The 19596-nt window shown below is 37.8% G+C and overlaps 1 protein-coding gene across 3 annotated transcripts in view; it reads right to left on the bottom strand.

Annotated features, from left to right (window-relative positions):
• Positions 1-2320: 2320 nt before the first annotated feature.
• The window catches only part of HSPH1 (heat shock protein family H (Hsp110) member 1), a 56171-nt gene continuing 38895 nt past the window's right edge, over positions 2321-19596 (bottom strand). For all 3 annotated transcript variants that reach the window (XM_081129717.1, XM_081129718.1, XM_081129716.1), the window contains 14 exons: positions 18732-18831; positions 17119-17252; positions 16435-16679; positions 15579-15807; positions 14321-14427; positions 13956-14089; positions 11375-11583; positions 9710-9841; positions 7022-7159; positions 5975-6100; positions 4722-4829; positions 4503-4622; positions 4123-4284; positions 2321-3198 (listed from right to left, as the gene is read on the bottom strand). In XM_081129717.1, coding sequence (XP_080985843.1) covers positions 2989-3198; positions 4123-4284; positions 4503-4622; positions 4722-4829; positions 5975-6100; positions 7022-7159; positions 9710-9841; positions 11375-11583; positions 13956-14089; positions 14321-14427; positions 15579-15807; positions 16435-16679; positions 17119-17252; positions 18732-18831 — 2154 coding nt within the window. In that variant the 3' untranslated portion in view covers positions 2321-2988. The remainder of the gene's footprint in view (positions 3199-4122; positions 4285-4502; positions 4623-4721; positions 4830-5974; positions 6101-7021; positions 7160-9709; positions 9842-11374; positions 11584-13955; positions 14090-14320; positions 14428-15578; positions 15808-16434; positions 16680-17118; positions 17253-18731; positions 18832-19596) is intronic.

Raw genomic sequence — 19596 nt, 5'->3', positions numbered from 1 at the left:
ATACAAATGGGTTTCTGTGCTCCCACATGAGCAGGTGAGGCTGAACATTGAGGAGAGGTTGCATGTAACTCAGGTGCCTTGGGGGGACACGAGAGAGCAACCAGTTCTCCAACAGGCTGTGCATGGCTTGTTTGTCCCCACCTGTCACCCCAGGGCTGGATTTTATTAATAATTTCAGAGAGCAGATTCTGAGTCCTCCCAGTTTCCAATGAAAAGTTTTTTATACCTGGGTCAGCGCACACTTTCACCTCTGCTACCATAGAGAGGAGAGAGGCTTTGGAGTCTGTCAGATCCATGTTCTGATTGACCTTTGAACTTGGTCAGACTTTCACCCTATTTTTCCACTATAAAACAGGAAATAATAGCCTAAGGATTACTGTGAAACCTGAGTGAGAGCACCTGGCCCAGTGCAGGGTCGCTGGAAGGCATTAAGGCATTTACTCCGTGTATAATTTTGAAATTCAAAGTCACTTTCCCTAGAGCAGCACTTCTCAAGGGGCAGGGGTCATTTTCAGTTGTCACATCAGGGGCATCTAATGAGAGGCCAGATAGGCACATGGCAACCCCCTGCACCCCCACCCAAAATGTCTAAATGCTGAGGTGGGAAACCTTGCCATAGAGGAATCCACAGCAATCAGTCCAGGTCATGTTACCTAGACTAGGATAGGATGACATGGAGGTTCAGACAAGCTGATCTGCATAAAAATCACAGTGCTTGCGGTGAGGGGTGGGGCCAGCTGTAAGGACCCTTGCAAATCTTGTCTTCCCCCAAAGCTACTCTTTCCGCCATACCACACTGCTACCTGTCATGAGGTAGAGTAAGAATTAAGGGGCCCACTCTACACCACAGCTGGAAGTATTGTCATAGTGACAATTTAAGTGAAAATTAAAATTCAATCCTTTGGCAGAGCATTTATCCAAATTGGTCTATATATATCACAATTGTGTAAGCCAATATTGTAATAAAATAGTCAATATTTTTGTCTTACATCCAAAAATGCAATTCTAAGGTCTGCAAATTATAGTCAGTTGAGCCTCTTTTGAAATACTGCTCCATCTTTACAGAAAAAGCTATCAAAAATTTCTAACCTTTGATAAAAACAAACTGGTTTAGGCCTGATTGCTACTATCCCCATTATCATCAGGTACTATTTTGGGGTAGGAAAAACTCACTTTCTCATTCATACTTTTTAAAACTTTCATTTATGTGCTTCCCAACTCTACAGAGAGACCTATCATCACCTCTCAACAGGTACATTTACACCTATTGAGTATATATTAGTGTGCATTAGAGAGCACAAGAAAAACCATAAGAGACAGATTACAAAATTCAAGGTTTCTAAATGATAAGAGTTAAAATTACAAAGTGGGAGAATGTTTGAATATTGACAAATGGTTAAGATCCTTAACGTTATAAAATCAACATTCAACATTACAAATGAGAATGCATAAAATATTCAGTTCAGGAAATACAGAGGCAAACAAATTTAAAATGTTTAAGTCCACACTAGACACAGAAATGAAGGTGTCACTGAGTGCAGAATGGCTGCTTGGAGTGTAGGCTAGTTAACATTCAAGTGCCCAAGTTTGTTCCCAACTCCAATACTTCCCCTGTGATCATGGGGTATTAAACTTGTGGTTACCTGTTATCCCCCCTGCTGTCTTCTCTTCAGCCCAGCCCCAACACTACTTTACTTCAATCTCCTCCTTGGAAAATAAAAGCCAGATAAGGTTTTTTGCAGCATAATTTAGAATAGCAAAAACTTGGGAAACACCTAAATCCACCAATATGGGGATCAGTTAAAATAGTTTATGTGTCTTTAATTTCACGGAACTCACCACAGCAGTAGAGTTTGAACACCTAATTATATGGGGTGGGCAAAAGTAGGCAGTTAATAAAGCTGTAACAGTCATAACCTGCATGTCTTCTTCCTTATGAACCACCGTACCCACCCTTGTATTCACTTATTTGCTTGGGATAGTTTTAAAAAGCAGTGTATACACCATAATATAATATCCACACTGACACACACATCTGTCATTAGGAGAAGGCTTCAAGGATATGCAACAGGAGTCAATGCTTTTTTCAGGTGGTAGATTATAAATTATATTCAACTTTACAGTTTAAAAATTTTAAATATGATAAAGATATGCTACTTTTCTATCAGTAGAAAGTCACTTTCGTTTAGAAAAGTGACAGCAGATGTAAGCAGTAGTAAAAGAGAAACAGTAGTTTTCACAGTGACTTCATTTCTGCTGTAATAGTTTATACCACTCTTCCCTAATCTATTTTTAAGTCAGTGACAAAACCGTTTAGAAATGACACCATAAGATGAACTTTATTTTAAAGCTCATAAAAGGCTTCACAATACCAGTAACACACAGAACCCACATTTCTTCCCTTTGACACCTTCACATGACAGTGTACTGTGTAACAAGAGATACATTTGAAAGATTTGTTCTGCATGCTGCTAACACATTTCACTAGCGTTTGCATTACTCAATGAATTTTAATATCAAAGCAAAAAGTCATCTTCTATTGAACAGAATTTTAGAAAGCCCTTGTGAAATCAGACTGTCTTGTTTATAAACATCCACACACATGCTGAAATGGAGAGCAAGATGCAAGAAAACTACCTTGGCAGGAACAAATGCTTAACAATTTTACCCACGACCCTCTTGAACAAGCAGTACAGTTTGTTTTAGCTTCTCCAAAAGACAAATCAATTTCATCCTCAGTGATGCAAATGGTAATACTGCACAGAAGCTTAGTATGAATTCACAATTCCACAGGAATCTGAAAGTTACCAAGGCAATTTTCCCTTTTAGGATCATAAAGACTACAGACTTAAGCTTTTTCTTTTTTCATATAGTACACAAAAGTTCTAAACATCCTTAAAAAAGAAAATATAAATAGTCTTAGTATGTTATATAGAGTCACATACTACAGCAAAAATATTTTATTAATTGGAGCCAATTTAATGTTATCTAGTCCAAGTCCATATTAATGGAACTCTTCTCGTTAGGGTAACATTCACCATTCTGATGTGGAGGTTCAGCACCGAAATTATTTTTGCCTTGATCTAAATCGTCTTCCTTTTTATCAGTATTTGGGCCATTTGGAGTTCTTTCCAGTTTCGGTGACTCAATTTTTGGTTTGGGTTGTGTTACAACAGGTTCACAGGTGTTATTCAACTCCTAAGAAAGGAAAACAAAACTAGTAATCAGATTGACTCAGATCCACTCAGTTCATTTTCAATTACTTTCCGACATACTTGAACCAATACTTTTCTATCAACTCCAGTTATACATATCTCAAAGAATCCCATTTACTCCTTATATTTGCTTAAAACTACAGCTTGAAACCTGATGGAAGAGAAGCGAATGTTCTCCAATGATGTCTCAGGGACTTGCTAGGTACTCACACATTATAATCCTTGTGACAGTATTAAAATCTAGGAATTATGATCCCCACTGATGGAAGGGGGAAATGGTTCAGAGAGGTAAAGTAACTTTGCCTCAAGATCAAAAAAAACCAAAGAGCTGGAATTCACTGAAGCCCACTGACTTCAAAAGCTCACGTTTCCTTAATCTTCAAGGTGTCTGAATATTCTTCCAGACAGAAAGCAGTTCCTTGGGTATTTTTCCCCTCAACTCGCTTCAAGCCTCATGCACTTGGCAAGGCCTTCCCTGACAAAACCCTAACCTGGGCCTCTCCACTGTCCAGAGTTTCCTAACCCCTTCTGACTCTTTGTACCATCAGCACTTTATGAGCCATCTCATATATTGCCATATGTGTTTATTGTCAAGTCTTCCTCATACTAGCAGGTGACTTCCACAGGCAGTGACTTCCTTTGTACACTGGAAGTTTAGCTACCTGGCACAATGACTGGCACATGGCAGGGGCTCAACAAATGCATTTGTTGAACTGAATGAATAAAAGGAAATTTTATAGAAACTTATAGTCTTCTAAACTTTGTGATATCAATAATTAACCAAGAAATCTGATTTTGGTCAGGAAGAGGTGAAAAATTTATAGGAAAAATGGCCATGTTTAGGGTTCAAGTGATTACAACTTGGGCCCCTAAGAAAACACAGCAATGAATAGATAACAACACTCACCTTTATTTTTGCTTTAATTTCCTGAGCACGTACAACTGGATCCTGGTCCAGACTCTTTCTATCCTGGGCGTTCATGATGTTATTCATCCACTCCATCACTTCCTTCACTGACTTCTCGACCTTCTTCATTTCAGACTCATCAATATGATTGTATTTCTCATCCTGAATAAAAAAGCAATGCCCATGCAGTAGAATAAAGTATTTAACAGTGACAACTGACTTGACAAAATTTTCTATGAAGTTCAAATCTACCTCTGGTCTCAAATACCAAAAACAAGTTTCCCATTTAAGAACATCATCTGTTCACCATTAAGGTTCCTCAACTTCAATACCAGCTTATTAAAACCTACGATCCCCTCTTCCATTGCATGATGACTTACACTCTTCCTGAAGTCGGCTGCTATCTTGGCATAGTGCTGCAGCCTCTGGCCTAGTTCTTCAAATGCTTTTGGCCGTTCCTCAGCTTCTTGAAATCGAACTTTAACTGGAGTGCCAATTTTCTAAAACAAATGTAAAAAATTAGTTATTGCCATAATCATATTTTAAAAGTCTATGTCTAAAGCACAGGCATTGCTTCCAGAGGGGAAAGAAGGGCCTACCATTAATTCTTCCAGCTTGTCCACATAGGCTTGTTTCACTTGGTCCTCTCCTTCCTCATAGAGCCAGTCCTCAGTCTCTGTGAGCAGTTGCAAAAATTTCTGATGGTCCTGTATGTGAAACATGAGAACCAACGTGGCGAAAAGTCAGTCAGAAATCTTAAAACACCAAGTATCTGCTCTTACTTCTAGGAAGGCACTTGGATCAACTGGATTCCCTTCACTAAAAAGTATCAAGGAGCAATATACTCTACTACCAGCCCCATACAGTATTTCACACGAGGGATTGACAGTTATTCTTTGGCTTCTCTTTTACACTGGAACATTTGGGAATTTTTGGTGAATCATTCTTACTGACTTACAATACTGTATCTTAGAAGTCCAATTATGGACAGTTTCCACACTGAAACCTGGGCATGGAAGAACAATTACCTTCCCACTCTTCAAAATAACTAGGGAGTGATTAGAACCTTTCTACTCACTTCCACAACTGTTGAGTACTGAAAGGGAAACTAGACAAGCTGACCAGTCATGCACTGAACACATGAAAAACTTATTCCTACTCAATTTGTACAAACTACGTACCGCTACTCTAGCTGGAGGAGGTCTAGCCTGGTTTGGGCTATCTCTACCTCAGAATCGCCACCATAACCAATCTAGGAAATGTTAGGGCAGAGCCAAGAACTGAAATACCACAAGAATCACAGGACTAAAATAGACTCCTAAGTTTAAATTCTTTTAACTTCAGAATTAATCCTTCAACCATCCTAGATCTCTATTTAGCCAATTTTTTTCCAAGTTCCATCTTTCACAGTTGTGCTTCTGGAATTTACTCAGAATCCTACTGGCTTTGGAAGCTTAGACAAGGGCTAAGGGAAATGGGGGCTGACAAACTTTGGACTGGGTAAACCAGTTTTTTGGGATAAACAATAAGAGCAAACAAGTCATAAAAAACTTTTCTGAGGTCTTTGAAAGCAAGGATTTTCTATTTATCTTTATAGCCTCTGTGAATGTCACAGACTGAATTTGACTGGATTTTTCTTTTGGATGATAAAAACCAAAGAGTCATTGGTATAAACTAGATAGAACAAAACTGCACATCATTAGTGAGCCTCTCTCTAGGACTTTGTTTATACAATTTCCATTTCAAGTTGTTTTGTTTCCAAAAGGCTCATTACATAACCTAGTAGAGATTCAAATGTTAAGTTTGATATTAAACACTTTATAGCTGGACAAAAACTGGGCTGTAAACATACCTGCTCACAGATGAATTTTTCATATGGTCCACACAGCTTGTCCCGGAACTCATACACATATTCCTCCACTGCATTTTTAGCATCGTTTCTTTCCTTCTCCAATTTATCCTGCATTATCATCTTACCCTATGAGGAAACAGAAAAGGTTAATTTCAGCCTTCTGTTTCCTGTAACGAATTATACCAAAAAAATTAGTGTTAACCGTTCTAAATTATACCTCATAAAACTCTTATAACAAACCCTACAAAGTTCTTCATTTTCTAACATTATATAAAAAATTCCATAGCTTTCTCATTTGAGATTTAATACTAAGAAAAAAAATCATTCCATAGATTTTATATTGTTTTCTTTTATGGAGTTATATGGCTTTCTCATATTGGGGTTAATATTGGCCAACAGATAATGATTAGACCACTCTGCCACATTTAAAAATCAAGGATAAATTAATTATAGCCCATTTACTTATATCTATTGTTAAATAAATTTCTAAACACAATGTTCCCATTCGAGTACAGAAAAACTGAATTTTAATTATTTCACACACTCTAGACTATAGAAAAGCATGTTTTAACAGAAATATTCAGTGTGGGCTGAAATACCAATTGCATTGTAAATACTGGCATCCAATTTCTTCACAAGGACTTGGGCAATCAATTTTATACCAAGCAGAATGGTATAGATCTCTTTTTTCACAAGGATGCAAAAACAAACAGAATTTGTTAAAAAAAATTAAACTAAGCCCTGGCCAGGTAGCTCAGTTGGTTGGAGAATAACCCTGATGCACCAAGGTTTCAGGTTCAATCCCCAGTCAGGACACATACAAAAATCAACCAATGAATGCATAAACAAGTGTAACAAGTTGATGTTTCAATCAATAAAAAAAATAAAACTGAAAAGCCACTGATTTTGGTTTCATCCTATCTCTAAAACTGGGTAAAACTTGGGATACTGAAAAGGATTATAGTCATTTACCTAGTAGAAATATGAGCAATGTGTTCAAACAACTAAACATATTCCAAAATAAAAATATTTATTGAAACTACCTACCTCTGTTTCGATGTACATGTTAAGCAGATCTCTCCCCAGCTGCCAGACCAAGTTGGCCTCAACAGGCAGCTCCACATTCACCACCTTGATTTTGGGTTTTTTAGCTTCTGGAGGCTGGTCAACTTTCTTTTCATTTGCCTTGGGAAGGTGGGTAAAAAAAAAAAAAAATTCTTAAATAACCCTTGAAAAACAAAACAAATAAAACTCCTTATCATACTTGATGACACAGGCAAAAATAAAATCCCTGCAACTGTGAAGTCGGAAGAGTATAAGGTCATCTGACTTCCACCCGCCTGTTTTAAATCAGGGCTGTAATGACATGTAAGCATGCCACACTCTCATTTGAGAATTCACCAGGACATTTCTTTCTTTGCATATTCAATTTAATCTCTCGTGCTAAAGCTTTTCTCCATTGGTCTTTATGTTTTTATCCCTTTAAGCAATGTTTATGGACTTTGAAGGGTCAGAAGTGTTATTAAATTGCTGCATCTTTATATTATAGTCTAGAACCTGACAATAACTGAAGATAGACTAACCAATGCTAGCAATGTCAGGGTCAGCCCTATCTGTTTAATATATAGACACCTAAGTCCTTATGTCCCAGTATTATACCTGCCTTAATTACAATTAGCACCACACTGACGAGTGCCTTTCAAAACATCCTACTGAATTTGGAGGTCACACACACACTTACATGTCTGTATATACACACATATCCTATTCCTACTACCTGCCTCTGAGTCGTATCGCTTCTCATAAGCAACTCCCCATGGTCAAGACATAAAAAAGTCTTAAAATAGCAAACAGAATGACGCAGCTAGTGCTAAGAATTTATTGTAGGTTTTTCAAAATATGTACATACAGGGCTAAAAAAGTAAGCATATCCCACGGCCTTTAATTTTCCAAGCCTTTTCTGTGTATTTCCTTTCTGCAGGTTCCCATTTGAACAAGTGACGAAGAACACAATATAGAAAACAGACTAGAAGATAACAGGGGGTATACCACACACTCTGGTTGGGTGGTTTGGTAAAGTAGGAAGAGATCCAGCCCACAGATCAAAGCAAGCACTGCCAATGGATAATTTTGTGGAGCTATAAAGGATGTTAAAATTCTAGGCAGTTTATAGAAAAAAAATGGGACTTGAAAAGGGTTTGATGGTTTGCCTAAAATTGCAAAGATAGAGATGGGAAGAGAACTCTTGTTTCCCAGACTTCTACTTCAGTGCTCCTTAGAAATCCCACATCTCTGAACTGCTGTAAGCTGTAATCACTAGCAATGACCCAGTCACTCTGTCTGCACTGTCTTCCTCCCTCTAGTGCACAGGAGAACCCCCCAATATTCTATGCATGCTCTGGGGGCATGAACCACAAGAAACACAAATGGATCAGATGATATCTACACTTAGCAAAACACTGGAGAGCAACAGATACTTGGGAAATAAATGGTTGACAATCTGTGTCTGGCAGTTAAGTCAGGATAAGACTATCTGGCAATACAACATTAAACCAACTACTGACAAAACCAGTATGTCACAACATGGCATTCGATGTGGCATGCACAAGGAACCCACCAAGGGGGTGTGTGAGGGTGTTCCAAAGGGCCCAACGCTGGTGCTTCCCCCTACAGCTAAGAGCATGAGGTGCTACCAATGGCATGTTCCAGACAGGTATCAGTATCATTGGCACCATCAGTTAATGCTCAAGGTAAGTGAGGGGAGTGATGCTGAAACCAAGGAGCTGTTACCACAAAGGAAGCAGTGCTGCTCCACTGGCATCAACTCTAGCAGAAGAAAATGAGGAAAGCTTCCAGAAACCAGAACCAGGACCTACGACTCAAATCAGGACCCCCACAGGAGCAATCAGAGCACGCGGACATTAAATACTGGAAACTTCCTCCAAGTGTAAAACTTATTTTGACCCCAGTGAACAATTCTGTAATTTGTCAAGGGTAAAGAATTCTACCCTCACAATGAGAAAGCCAAACCACTAATGGAAGGTTAAAAATTTACATGCAACTTGCATAAGGAATGAACTTCTGCAAAGCAGAGTGATCTGGAGAAACAACCTGACCATGAATTTTAAAGATTATCCACCTGACCATGAATTTTAAAGATTTGATTGGAAAGCATTTTTAAAGGGACACAACACAACTATTTAATTTAGCTTCCAACACATACTGTGGAAGCAGGGAAAAAGAACAATTACTTTGAAAAGCAACCTGGTTATTTACAGATCATCCTAATTAATTTATTCAAATTTGACAGGTTATTTGAAAGGAGGAGAAAGTTTACTAGACTCCTGTAGCCCATGCATTTATCATGAGGCTAATTCAAGTGGAAACCAATCACACAGCCCTGGGATGTATCTATTTCTGCTCTTCGAATTAGCAGGTACCTCTGGCACTAGAGAAGACAACCAACGCTATGTGTTCATCTCTTGTTGCTTGGTGTGGCAGTAAACCAAGAGAAGCCTTCAGGTCTAAAGCAGGATATTCAATTCCATTAGTTGAGCTTGAGTACCTTCAACTGGTTTTAGTTGAAAATACATAGAAAATCAAGAGGAAAAAAAATCCTACATAGACTAAATAAAACAATTTGGTGCTTGTTCTTGAAACTGCAGGTTTAATGATATTATTAATGATCACATGTTGCAACATTGTCCAATGGAATGAACTAGAAGCATCACTCACTTTGTCAGCATCTGGGGTTTTGTTCTCTTCTGAGGTAAGTTCAGGTGAAGGGGGAGACTGTGAGGTCTGTTGACCATCAGTTTGTACCTGGGGCTGTGTTCCAGCTTCACTGCTGTCTTGCTGGACATTTTTCTGAAATGAAAGCCCAGGCACAAAGGATGTAGAAAGCAGGTGTACTGGATAAATGTAAAGGTTACAGGGTACCCGAGACAGTATGCTCAATTTCTAAAATCTTAACAAGTGGGGAAAGACACTGGATATAAGCAAAATGAACACAAAATATCTGAAAACTTCTTAGAAATTTTAAATCTATAAAAAATTATTTGAATGACAGCACTTAATATAGTTAAGTAACACAAATAGTAGGCATTTGGATTGATGTGATGACAATAACTCTTTTCTAAGAAACTTCTACCTACCCCTGTACAGATATCAACTATCTCGAAAGCAAAGGAAATAGGTTTACTCCAGGCCTGTCCCAGAAACAAGCTTACAAAACCTAATTTCACCAGGAGCCATCATGCATGTGGACATATATCCATTTCAGTGAACTGAACAATTACATGAGAGCCAACCATCAGTATTCTGGGGCTCATCGTGAAAACTCATGGGCACGCAGACCCTCTGTCCCCATCGCTTGTGGTCTGACTAGTTACAACCAAATGATCTCAGCATAAAGATTATACGCTACACGGTAGTGACCTCAATCTTCCCTGCCCACCCACAAGTCTCTCATGTTTTTCTGTCAGAGCTTTGAGATTCTAAGGCAGACACATTGACACTGAAGTGTTCAGAAGCCAGGCACTACTGATATGTCCAGAAGGTCCTAACAGACTGACACAACAGGTATTAGAAAACTGGTGTCTGTAGCCAAATGAGAAAGCACATGGCCCTGGTCATTTTATTAATTACACTAAAGTTTTTCTAGATGAGAACAACACTAAAGCCCAGACATTAACGTTTCTTACTTGTTCTAGAAATATAGATCTCTGACCACTACTCTCACATCTTAATGAAAACACTGTACTGCCTGCCTCCTCATTTAAGCTATTTCTGATTATTACTCAGAAGTAAATTTAATAGCTGATCTATTTTAAAGTTTCTTAATGTTCCTCTGTTGATCACATAATACTAACACTCATGCTAAAGGAAGTCTAAATTAAGAAACATGAGTAGTAACAACTTTCTATGTTCCAGAAAGACACTACTCTTTCTTCTTCCTACAATATAGCAAACCATGAAAATAAAAGCAAGTAAGTTATAAATTACCAAAGCCAATTTTGACATTCAAAAAAAAAAATTTTTTAAAAAATCAGCATTAATATTTGGTCTATATTTCACCAAAGTTTTTATAGTAGTTTTCCCCCCCTTAATCACCAGTCAACATTTGACTTCGCAATATGACGTTTCTGTCTTTAAAAAAAAATAACTCAAAGAAACTTTACTCCAATTAAATTGTCATATGCCAGTTCAAATTAAGCTACACAGGTTAATCATACTTCACCATGTTCCAGGCTGTATATTAACATTATATAGCAATTGCTAACTATCATCATTATCCAAAATGCTAATCAAAATTAAGCAAAATCTATTTCAACCCTTCTCCTATAATTTAGGATTAAGTCAATTCTGTATTCAAACTCAAAGGCTCATCCACAAACTTACCTCAGTGTCTGGGTTTTCTGGAGGTCTCTGGCTCTGACACTCTATATCCGCTTCAACAGAAGGCAATTCACTGTCTTCGGCAGGGACTTTCTCCACCATAGACGCTGTAGAGATGGTGAAAATGCCATGGGTGTTGACTCGCACTTTCACTTTCACTCTAGATTTTTCTCCATCTTTCTGTGCAGAAACATTCTGAACTATGAAGCGGCCTGAACAAAAATAAATCGACAATTTTAGAACTGAATCTACATCCCTGTAAAGAAAACAAAGGCTTCTTCACCCTGGCCAGTGTGGCTCAGTTGTCTGGGCATCATCCCATACACCAAAAGGTTGCCTTTCCGGGTCAGGGCACATGCCTGGGTTCCAGGCTAGATCCCTCGGTAGGGGGTGTGCAGGAGGCAGCCGATTGATGTTTCTCCCTCTCCCTTCCTCTCTCTCTCAAAATCAATGAAAAAGTCTTAAAAAAAAAAAGACCAAAAAAAAAAAGACAAGGCTTCTAAGAACTTAAAGCTTCAAAGTACTGCTATTCCAAAAATCTCATTTTCTCTATCAACTGAATTAGTCTTTTAATAATGTATACTATAAGCATAACTTCTTAAAATACGTAAGTCTCCAGTATAATACTTGGGATTAGTCTAAATATGCCATGAAATGTCCAAAGGCCAAGGGCATATTTGTGACTATCTTTACTTAACAATTATGACACAGCCACTATGTGTAAAACACTAATGACTAGTAGTCACTGCCTCCTCTCATCCTACTTGTCCAGGCAGGTGAGCACAGCTAGAGGTGAAAATCCATTAGCAAGTGAAAGGCTGATGGTATCAGGCCTTGCTGCATTTTCATCCTACGGGGCTTTCAGAGAATGTTTTTTCTGATTGAATAATCAAAACAGTGTCCTAAGTTTTAAATAGGCAAGGTAAGCTATAATATTTATCAAAGCCTGAAATTTTTATGCACAACAGAGTAATTCCAGAGTACTACCAAGGAGAGTTGAATGCTCTGGCACAGACAATCTGGGCTTGAATACTGGCTGTGTGACTGGCTACAAGTTACTTGACCTTTCCATGCTTCTGTGGATTGAGCTGGTGTTTATAGTGAGCATGGAAAACTATGGAACCAAGAACTGTCAGTGACCATCTCCACCAATAGTATTGTTACCCCAGAGATCACTAAACCAAAATTAAGTATTATGAACGTATTATGTGCAAAACACTATATGGGATTTAATAGCCTTGTATTTAAGGTGCTGTCTACACAAACACACAGACAGTTACAGGTTTAACTCCCAGGACAGTGAGAGATGTTGGAATAGACCTTTGTTAATGATTAATTCAACAGTTCAGGAAATAACTGCCATTAAGAACCATTTCAAGAACAGCATTTACTATATGGTATCCAGGAAGGCGTGTGTGCGGCGGGGGGGGGGGGGGGGGGGGGGGGGCACCGGAGGGAGGGATTTCTTTAAATATGCGCAAGCTTTTTCAGTTTGGGTGATAATATAAAACATTTGGTGCCATGCTAAAGAGCTTGGATTTTATCCTCAGCACAACAGAAAGTTATGCATAGAATCTGGCCTGTCAAAATTTTAGTCTATATTCAACACTTCCTCAAACTAACTTCTTCCCAATAAATTTGTAAAAACTGTTAAAAAAACAAAAACAACTCCTGTGTCAGAACATTTTAAATTTTAAGGAGTAAAATACACAACTGGCCAGGCCAGACTAGACTCCTTCCACAATTTTGTTATGAAAAGCGGTGGGTAAGGGTGAGTCCTGAAAAGATCTGGCAATATTGGCAAATTCTACCCACAGCCTGGGAAAGAGATACGGCCACTTAGGAAGATGTCTGAGACTCTCCCACAGATTTCTAGAGTTACTGTGGATCAAAATAGATGGAGAAGGTCAAGCCTCTCAAAGAAAAATGTACCAAAAAAAGTACTTTTTAAAATACGAAAGTAGCCCGGCGGGGCGTGGCTCAGCAGTTGAGCGTTGACGTAGGATCCAGGCAATCGGGGTTTGATTCCTGGTCAGGGCACATGCCAGGGTTGCAGGCTTGATCCCCAGTCAGGGGCATGCAGGAGGCAGCAGATCAATGACAACTCTCTCATCATTGATGTTTCTCTCTCTCTCTCCTTTCCTCTCTCTGAAATCAATAAAAATATATTTTTTAAAAAAATAAAATAAAACACGAAAGTACATTTGAGAAGTAGCTCAATGGTTGCTAAGGTGTTAAATTAGAAGTAACACTCTGCAAGTCATGTTTCACCTAGAGGAAAGATTAATGTTAAAAGTAGGTGGTAATACCTTAAATATAGACGATATCAGAATAGGAAAAACACCTAAGTGTTCCTAAATATAGATCTTTAGAAGTATCAGCAGCACTAACTAGCAAGACGTTTCACCTCTGTAGGCCAGTTTATTCATCAATAAAACAAGGAAATTTCTCCAACACCATCATCCTAAATCAAAAATGCCTTCACTTAGAATTATGTTCCACTCAACATTGCTAGGAAAAAGTTTCAAGATTGTACACTAAGTTACGTCTTTAAAGAGTAAATACACACAGTTAATTGCTTTACCTATTTTTGCTTCTGGATATGGAACTCCTTGAGGATCAGAATAGAAAGCTTCCAGTTCAAAAGGCCCGCTTCTCAAGAAGGTGAGGACTTTGGAGAAGGGAGCAGCATGGTTTCGACCGAACACTTCATGAACACTAAAGGAAAGGCAGTCAATGTGTCAAGTACTTAAGCGTATTGTGCTACACAGACAGAACAGGTACATTCCAAAATCTGTATCAAGTCTATCTCACCATTTACAACACCAAAATGACAGAAATACTTTGATAGGTTTGGTTGTTGAAAAATCCCAGTTAATCAGACACACTACCATAAATGTCACTTTTACATTAAAATACACTATCTGAAAGTTATTTTCTGATACATACCCTTCAGTGTCTTCTGAATCGTGGCTCCAGACCAGAGATATTGGAAAAGGAACTGCATCTATGACAGAAAACTCTCTAACTTTAAATGCTGGAGACAAAATTGCACTCTTCAAAAAAAGAAAGACAGAAAGGAAGAATTATTATGAGCACATGAATAATTCCACTCACCTTTTAATATAAAACTCAATTCAAATGGGATGGGTAAGCTTAACTTCAAATTCAAAACTGCTGCCCAGCTGGGCATGGCTCAGTGGTTGAGCATCGACCTAGGATCCAGGTGATCAGGGTTCAATTCCCGGTCAGGGCACATTCCCGGGTTGCGGGCTTGATCCCCACTCAGGGGCATTTAGGAGGCAGCCGATTAATGACTCTCTCATCATTGATGTTTCTATCTCTCTCTCTCCCTCTCATTTCCTCTCTCTGAAATCAATAAAGATATATTTAAAAAAAAACAAAAAAACTGCTGATAGTATGTCAACTATAAAAACTTCCCAGGTTTCTGGGAATTAGAGTTAGCTAAGGAGGCATAATCCATTATTAAGGAAAAAGCAAAAACTCCATAATGGGTGATATGATGATACAATAGATAATCAGTAATAAGTAGCTACATGTTCTTACCTTTTTTAAATTCTAAGAAGTAGTCGGTCTAAATACCCTTGTCCACAGAATCTCGCTTTATACTAAAAAAACTGTGCTAACCACGTCAAAACTCAAGCATATTAACTTGAAACTTTAGTTAAAACTATTTGACTACAATGTCCTAAATATAAACCAGTATTAATTTTTTTTAAATCAATAACTTCTAGATTTGGTGCTTTTGCTTTGTCAGAGGCCTCTTAGTGCCTTCTTACTTGATAAGTAGGTTAAAAGCAATTTGGAGGGGGAGAAGCTCTTTCCTAAAACCAGTTAACAAATACCCTTAACCCTGAAATTTCTCCCCATCAATTCTGCATTACACCAGATTGCCATTTGAATTCCCTCCTATATGCTTTGTGACAACTGTGACCCCCTCCCCACTGCAGCTAATTTCCGCATAACAGCCATTTTCTGTGACATCCTAGAATGATGCCAGTTCCTCATCCCCAGTTTGAGAAACACTAGCTCCGTAGTTCCTTTAAATATCCTGGATCTTCTCACTATACAGCCTTCCGGACTTATTTAAAAGTAACTCCTGTGTGATATCTAATTAGGCACACCACAATGCAATGATGTGGAAGAGGCTATGGGATGAGCCCAGAGCAGGGCTTAGGAAGCATACCTGCAGTGCACAGCCTCTGGCAACTGCTTCATCTGCATTGAGTGTTGTGCTAACATCTTTTCCAAAGAATTTGGCAATTTTTTCTTTCACAGCTGGAATTCGTGTAGTGCCTCCAACTATCTCAACAGCACTCACATCTTCTACTTTGAGCTGAGTCTGTTCCATCAGTGAATAAAGGGGAATTTCTATCTTTTGCAGGAGTTCAGCACAGAGTTCTTCAAATTGTGCCCTTGGTGAGTAAGAGAAACACTTTATAAATCTTTGAAAAATCACCTAAAAGCCAGTATCTTGCTATTAAATAATAAATCTTATCAACCCAATGAATTTCATTTTTTTTTAAGTCATATACCCTGGACTGCACATGGGCCAAGTTTAACTGTATTGTTGTAATTTGTAACTTTTAAAAAAATAAACATACAAAACAGGTGCAGAAAGGGGATGGAGGAGAAAAATCAGTTCTACTGGGTATCACTGGAAGAACTACTTTTACATTAAGACTGACATTTTACTCCTAAATGTTTCATGTGACCCATTTCTCAATTCTCTAAACATGTATTTCCATTGACTTCAAAATCTTTCTGTGAAGTATTTGGTGAAACCACTATTCAATTACTGGCCCAGAAGTACTAAAAAGTGGAAAGCCCCTAAAAGACTTTCATCACGAGGTGCTTGGCAAAGCTCTTTCTAAATACCCTCTTTGCAGAAGTGCCCCTACCTCTAAGGATGCTCACAGTCTGTCCAGCAGGTAGCACACAACTGTGGGCCAAGATGCACAGCACCACAGCCAGAACAGACCCCTGAGCTCTAGTCCAGCCAGGGCCTCTTCCTATTTACTCTGGCAGAATTCAGAACACACCTGTTCATCTTTCCCAACACGTCCTGGTCATTCATGAAGCACTCAATGCTCAGTGGCAGGTCTGTGCTGTTGGAGCTCATTAGCTTTTTCAACTTCTCACACTCTTGATACAGACGAAGAAGGGATCGAATTTTGGATTTTGCATCCAACTTGTACTTAGTTTTAAATTCTGCACAAAAATGTTCTACTAACTTTTCATCAAAGTTTTTTCCTCCTAAGAAAGGATCAAAAGCTGTTCCCAGTACCTAATTTAGTTAAAACAATAAATAATCTGGTTATTTTCAATCATATTTTTTACTACAATCTTAAGCATTCCTGATCAAACAATTGAAGACTAATAGGTTCAATACTTCTATCTAAGTTACAACATGAAGTCCAAGTCAGTTAGGAGAAATGTAACTATAAAATTCAAATGAAATACTCTATCTCTAAGACAGTTTTGACTTTTAATGATTACACAGAAGATAATCTGAAAAAGCTTTTCTTGTCTAAGCAAGAATATTAAGAGTATGCCGAGACATCATCGTTATAAAGATCAACCTTGGGAACAATTCCTCATTCATACCATTATCCAACACTTCATTACCAAGAAGACCATAGTCAAGAAGCCCAGCAGCTTAAAGTAATGACAAATATAACACACTTAATAGGTTTTGGTCACTTAATTCAAATTTTTGACTTTACCTTCAATTTTCCCTTGTTAAAGGCACAGGCAGACACCTGAAAAGCTGAGTGTCCCATATCAACAAAAACCACTATCCGAGGTTTCTCATCCAGGCCTGGGAGATCGGGCTTATAAATTCCATAATTCAAAGCAACTACAAAATAATAAGTGAGTTTCAATTCTTTCCTTTACATTTTCTTTGGAAATTCATTGTTGTAAATGTAATTACACATGCAGGAAACTTGACTACATTTCAAACATTTAAAGCTGAACACACTGCTTTTATACCTGACTTTGTACTAGTTTTCTTGGCATTGATTACCCTTTTCTGATTTTAGAACAATGATGTATCACTTTTCAATATATGAAGAGAAATGATGGAGAAGACATACAATGACATGTAACCACAATAGTTATCAGACTAATTTCACAATACTCACATTTGAACCATGACCTGCCAGGAGACTGCTCATCCAGAAAAATTAAAAATACACAACTACAGTAACTCCAGTTGCTACCAATTATTTTTAGATCCAAGGCAAATAACTGATCACCCTTAAAGAGTCTGTTAGCTTTTTCTCAACTTTGAAACTACTTTTTTCCTAAACATGTATACCTGAGAACATATCTTTATTGAAACTTTAATTAAGACTTAAAAAACTATTAGAAACATGCTGAAAAAAGTCTTGTTTTGCCTGACACTAAACTGTAACTATATTTTGTTAATCTGCAATCATAGTAAACTGATAAAAGCTCTAGGAGGAGGTAACAGTGACTGCTTTGCTCAACATTATATCCACACCTAACCCGATGCTTAGCAAACGGTATAGCTTAGTATTTGACAGAGATGAATGATTAATGCGTAATTACATATATTCAGGAAATATAGGAGGAAAAACTTTTTAACTACATCAGTAATTGTAGTCAAGGTAGTTGTAAAATCTGGAATCATAAGATTTTGGGAAAATTTGTTTCTAACTATAAAAACAATGTAAGAAAATTTAAACACTAAATCCAACACACCTAATTCAAAGAAAATATATACAGGGTGGAGCAAAAGTAGGTTACCATTGTTTGTATGAAAAATAATACAATAATTAATAAATAGCCCTAGCCATTTTTGCTCAGTGGTTAGAGCATCGGACCTCGGACTGAAGGGTCCCGAGTTCAATTCTGACGAAGAGCACGCACCTCAGTTGCAGGCTTGATCCCAGCCCTGGTCCGGGCGAGTGTGGGAGGCAACCAATCTCTCTCCCCCCCCTTCCCACTCTCTCTGAAAAGCAATGGAAAAAAGATCCTTGGGTGAGGATTAAAATAAATAAATAAATAATAATACAAGAACAAACTCTGTGTTTTCTGTACTCACAACTATAAACTTACTAATGCTCCACCCTGTATAGATATGTAAAGGAATTTTCTAATGAAAGAGGTTCATAAATCTGACAGAGTGCCAATTTCTCATTAAATGTAAAAATCTGAAAAGCTGGAATTTGTGCTTTCAAACCTAACATGGTTTCTTAATAAACTGTATTTCTACATCAACGTGAAAAAGTTTTTAGTAATTGTTCCTGATATGTCTTAACTCTGCGTTTGATAGTATAATAGTCACTCCACACAAAAAGTTTTTGCTTACCAGCTGTCATGTCATTCATGAGTCTTAAGCAATTTAGACCAACAATTTGTGCAGCATCTAATACTGATCGCCTCTCAGCATCTGTGAAGAAAGAGGGGACCTACAAAAAAGGAAGAAAAGAATTTTAACATACTTAGAACACAAAAATATATACAAATTCCTTATAACCACTTTTAATAAATTTGGAACAGTCCAGCTAAATAGGTGCCTAGCCAAGACAGAAGACAGAACTTTAGGCTAAGTTTCTAGAAAGTTATTTAACATTCAGAATAGTAACTTACTTTTGAAAAGATTGCCCTAAACTTATATTATCAAAGTATTCTTTATTACAACCAAATTTTAACTCAAAATAAAAATTAATTAGTATTCATAGACATACTGAGTTATGTAAATCTAACAGAGCACTTTAAATTTCAGTGGATGAAATACCATTTCCAAATGTCTTAAATTTTTACTGACATTTGTAAATGATAATGCTAAGTCAACATTTAGTGTTAAATATAATTATAAGTAAAGACTACAGAAGCTTAAAGATAACACAGAACTAATTCTAGCATATGCCACTGCCTTTCAGTTTTGCTATTCGTTGAGTTCAAGCATTAATATGGCACACCTTCTAATTCAGTAAACCTGTTAAGATTACAAGAACACCTGGGGGGGGGCTGCGGCTGTTGATTTTCCTAAGAGGAAGAAGAGCAAATAGCTCAAGAGATGGAGTTTTTTATGGTGTTGAGTGACTGGTGCTTCTAGTTAGATTACTTTGAGCACTTTCTGGGACGGCATTTTAACTGGGATGCTCTTTAAGAAGGAGCATCTAACAATACATTCATAGGAGCACTTAACCAGAAAGCACCTAGGGGGAGAC

The sequence above is a fragment of the Miniopterus schreibersii genome, assembly GCF_964146895.1.
Source record: "Miniopterus schreibersii genome assembly, chromosome: 2".
Classification (NCBI taxonomy): domain Eukaryota; kingdom Metazoa; phylum Chordata; class Mammalia; order Chiroptera; family Miniopteridae; genus Miniopterus; species Miniopterus schreibersii.
The sequence above is the reverse complement of the archived record's forward strand: the minus strand, read 5'-3'. Positions and strand labels throughout refer to the sequence as shown.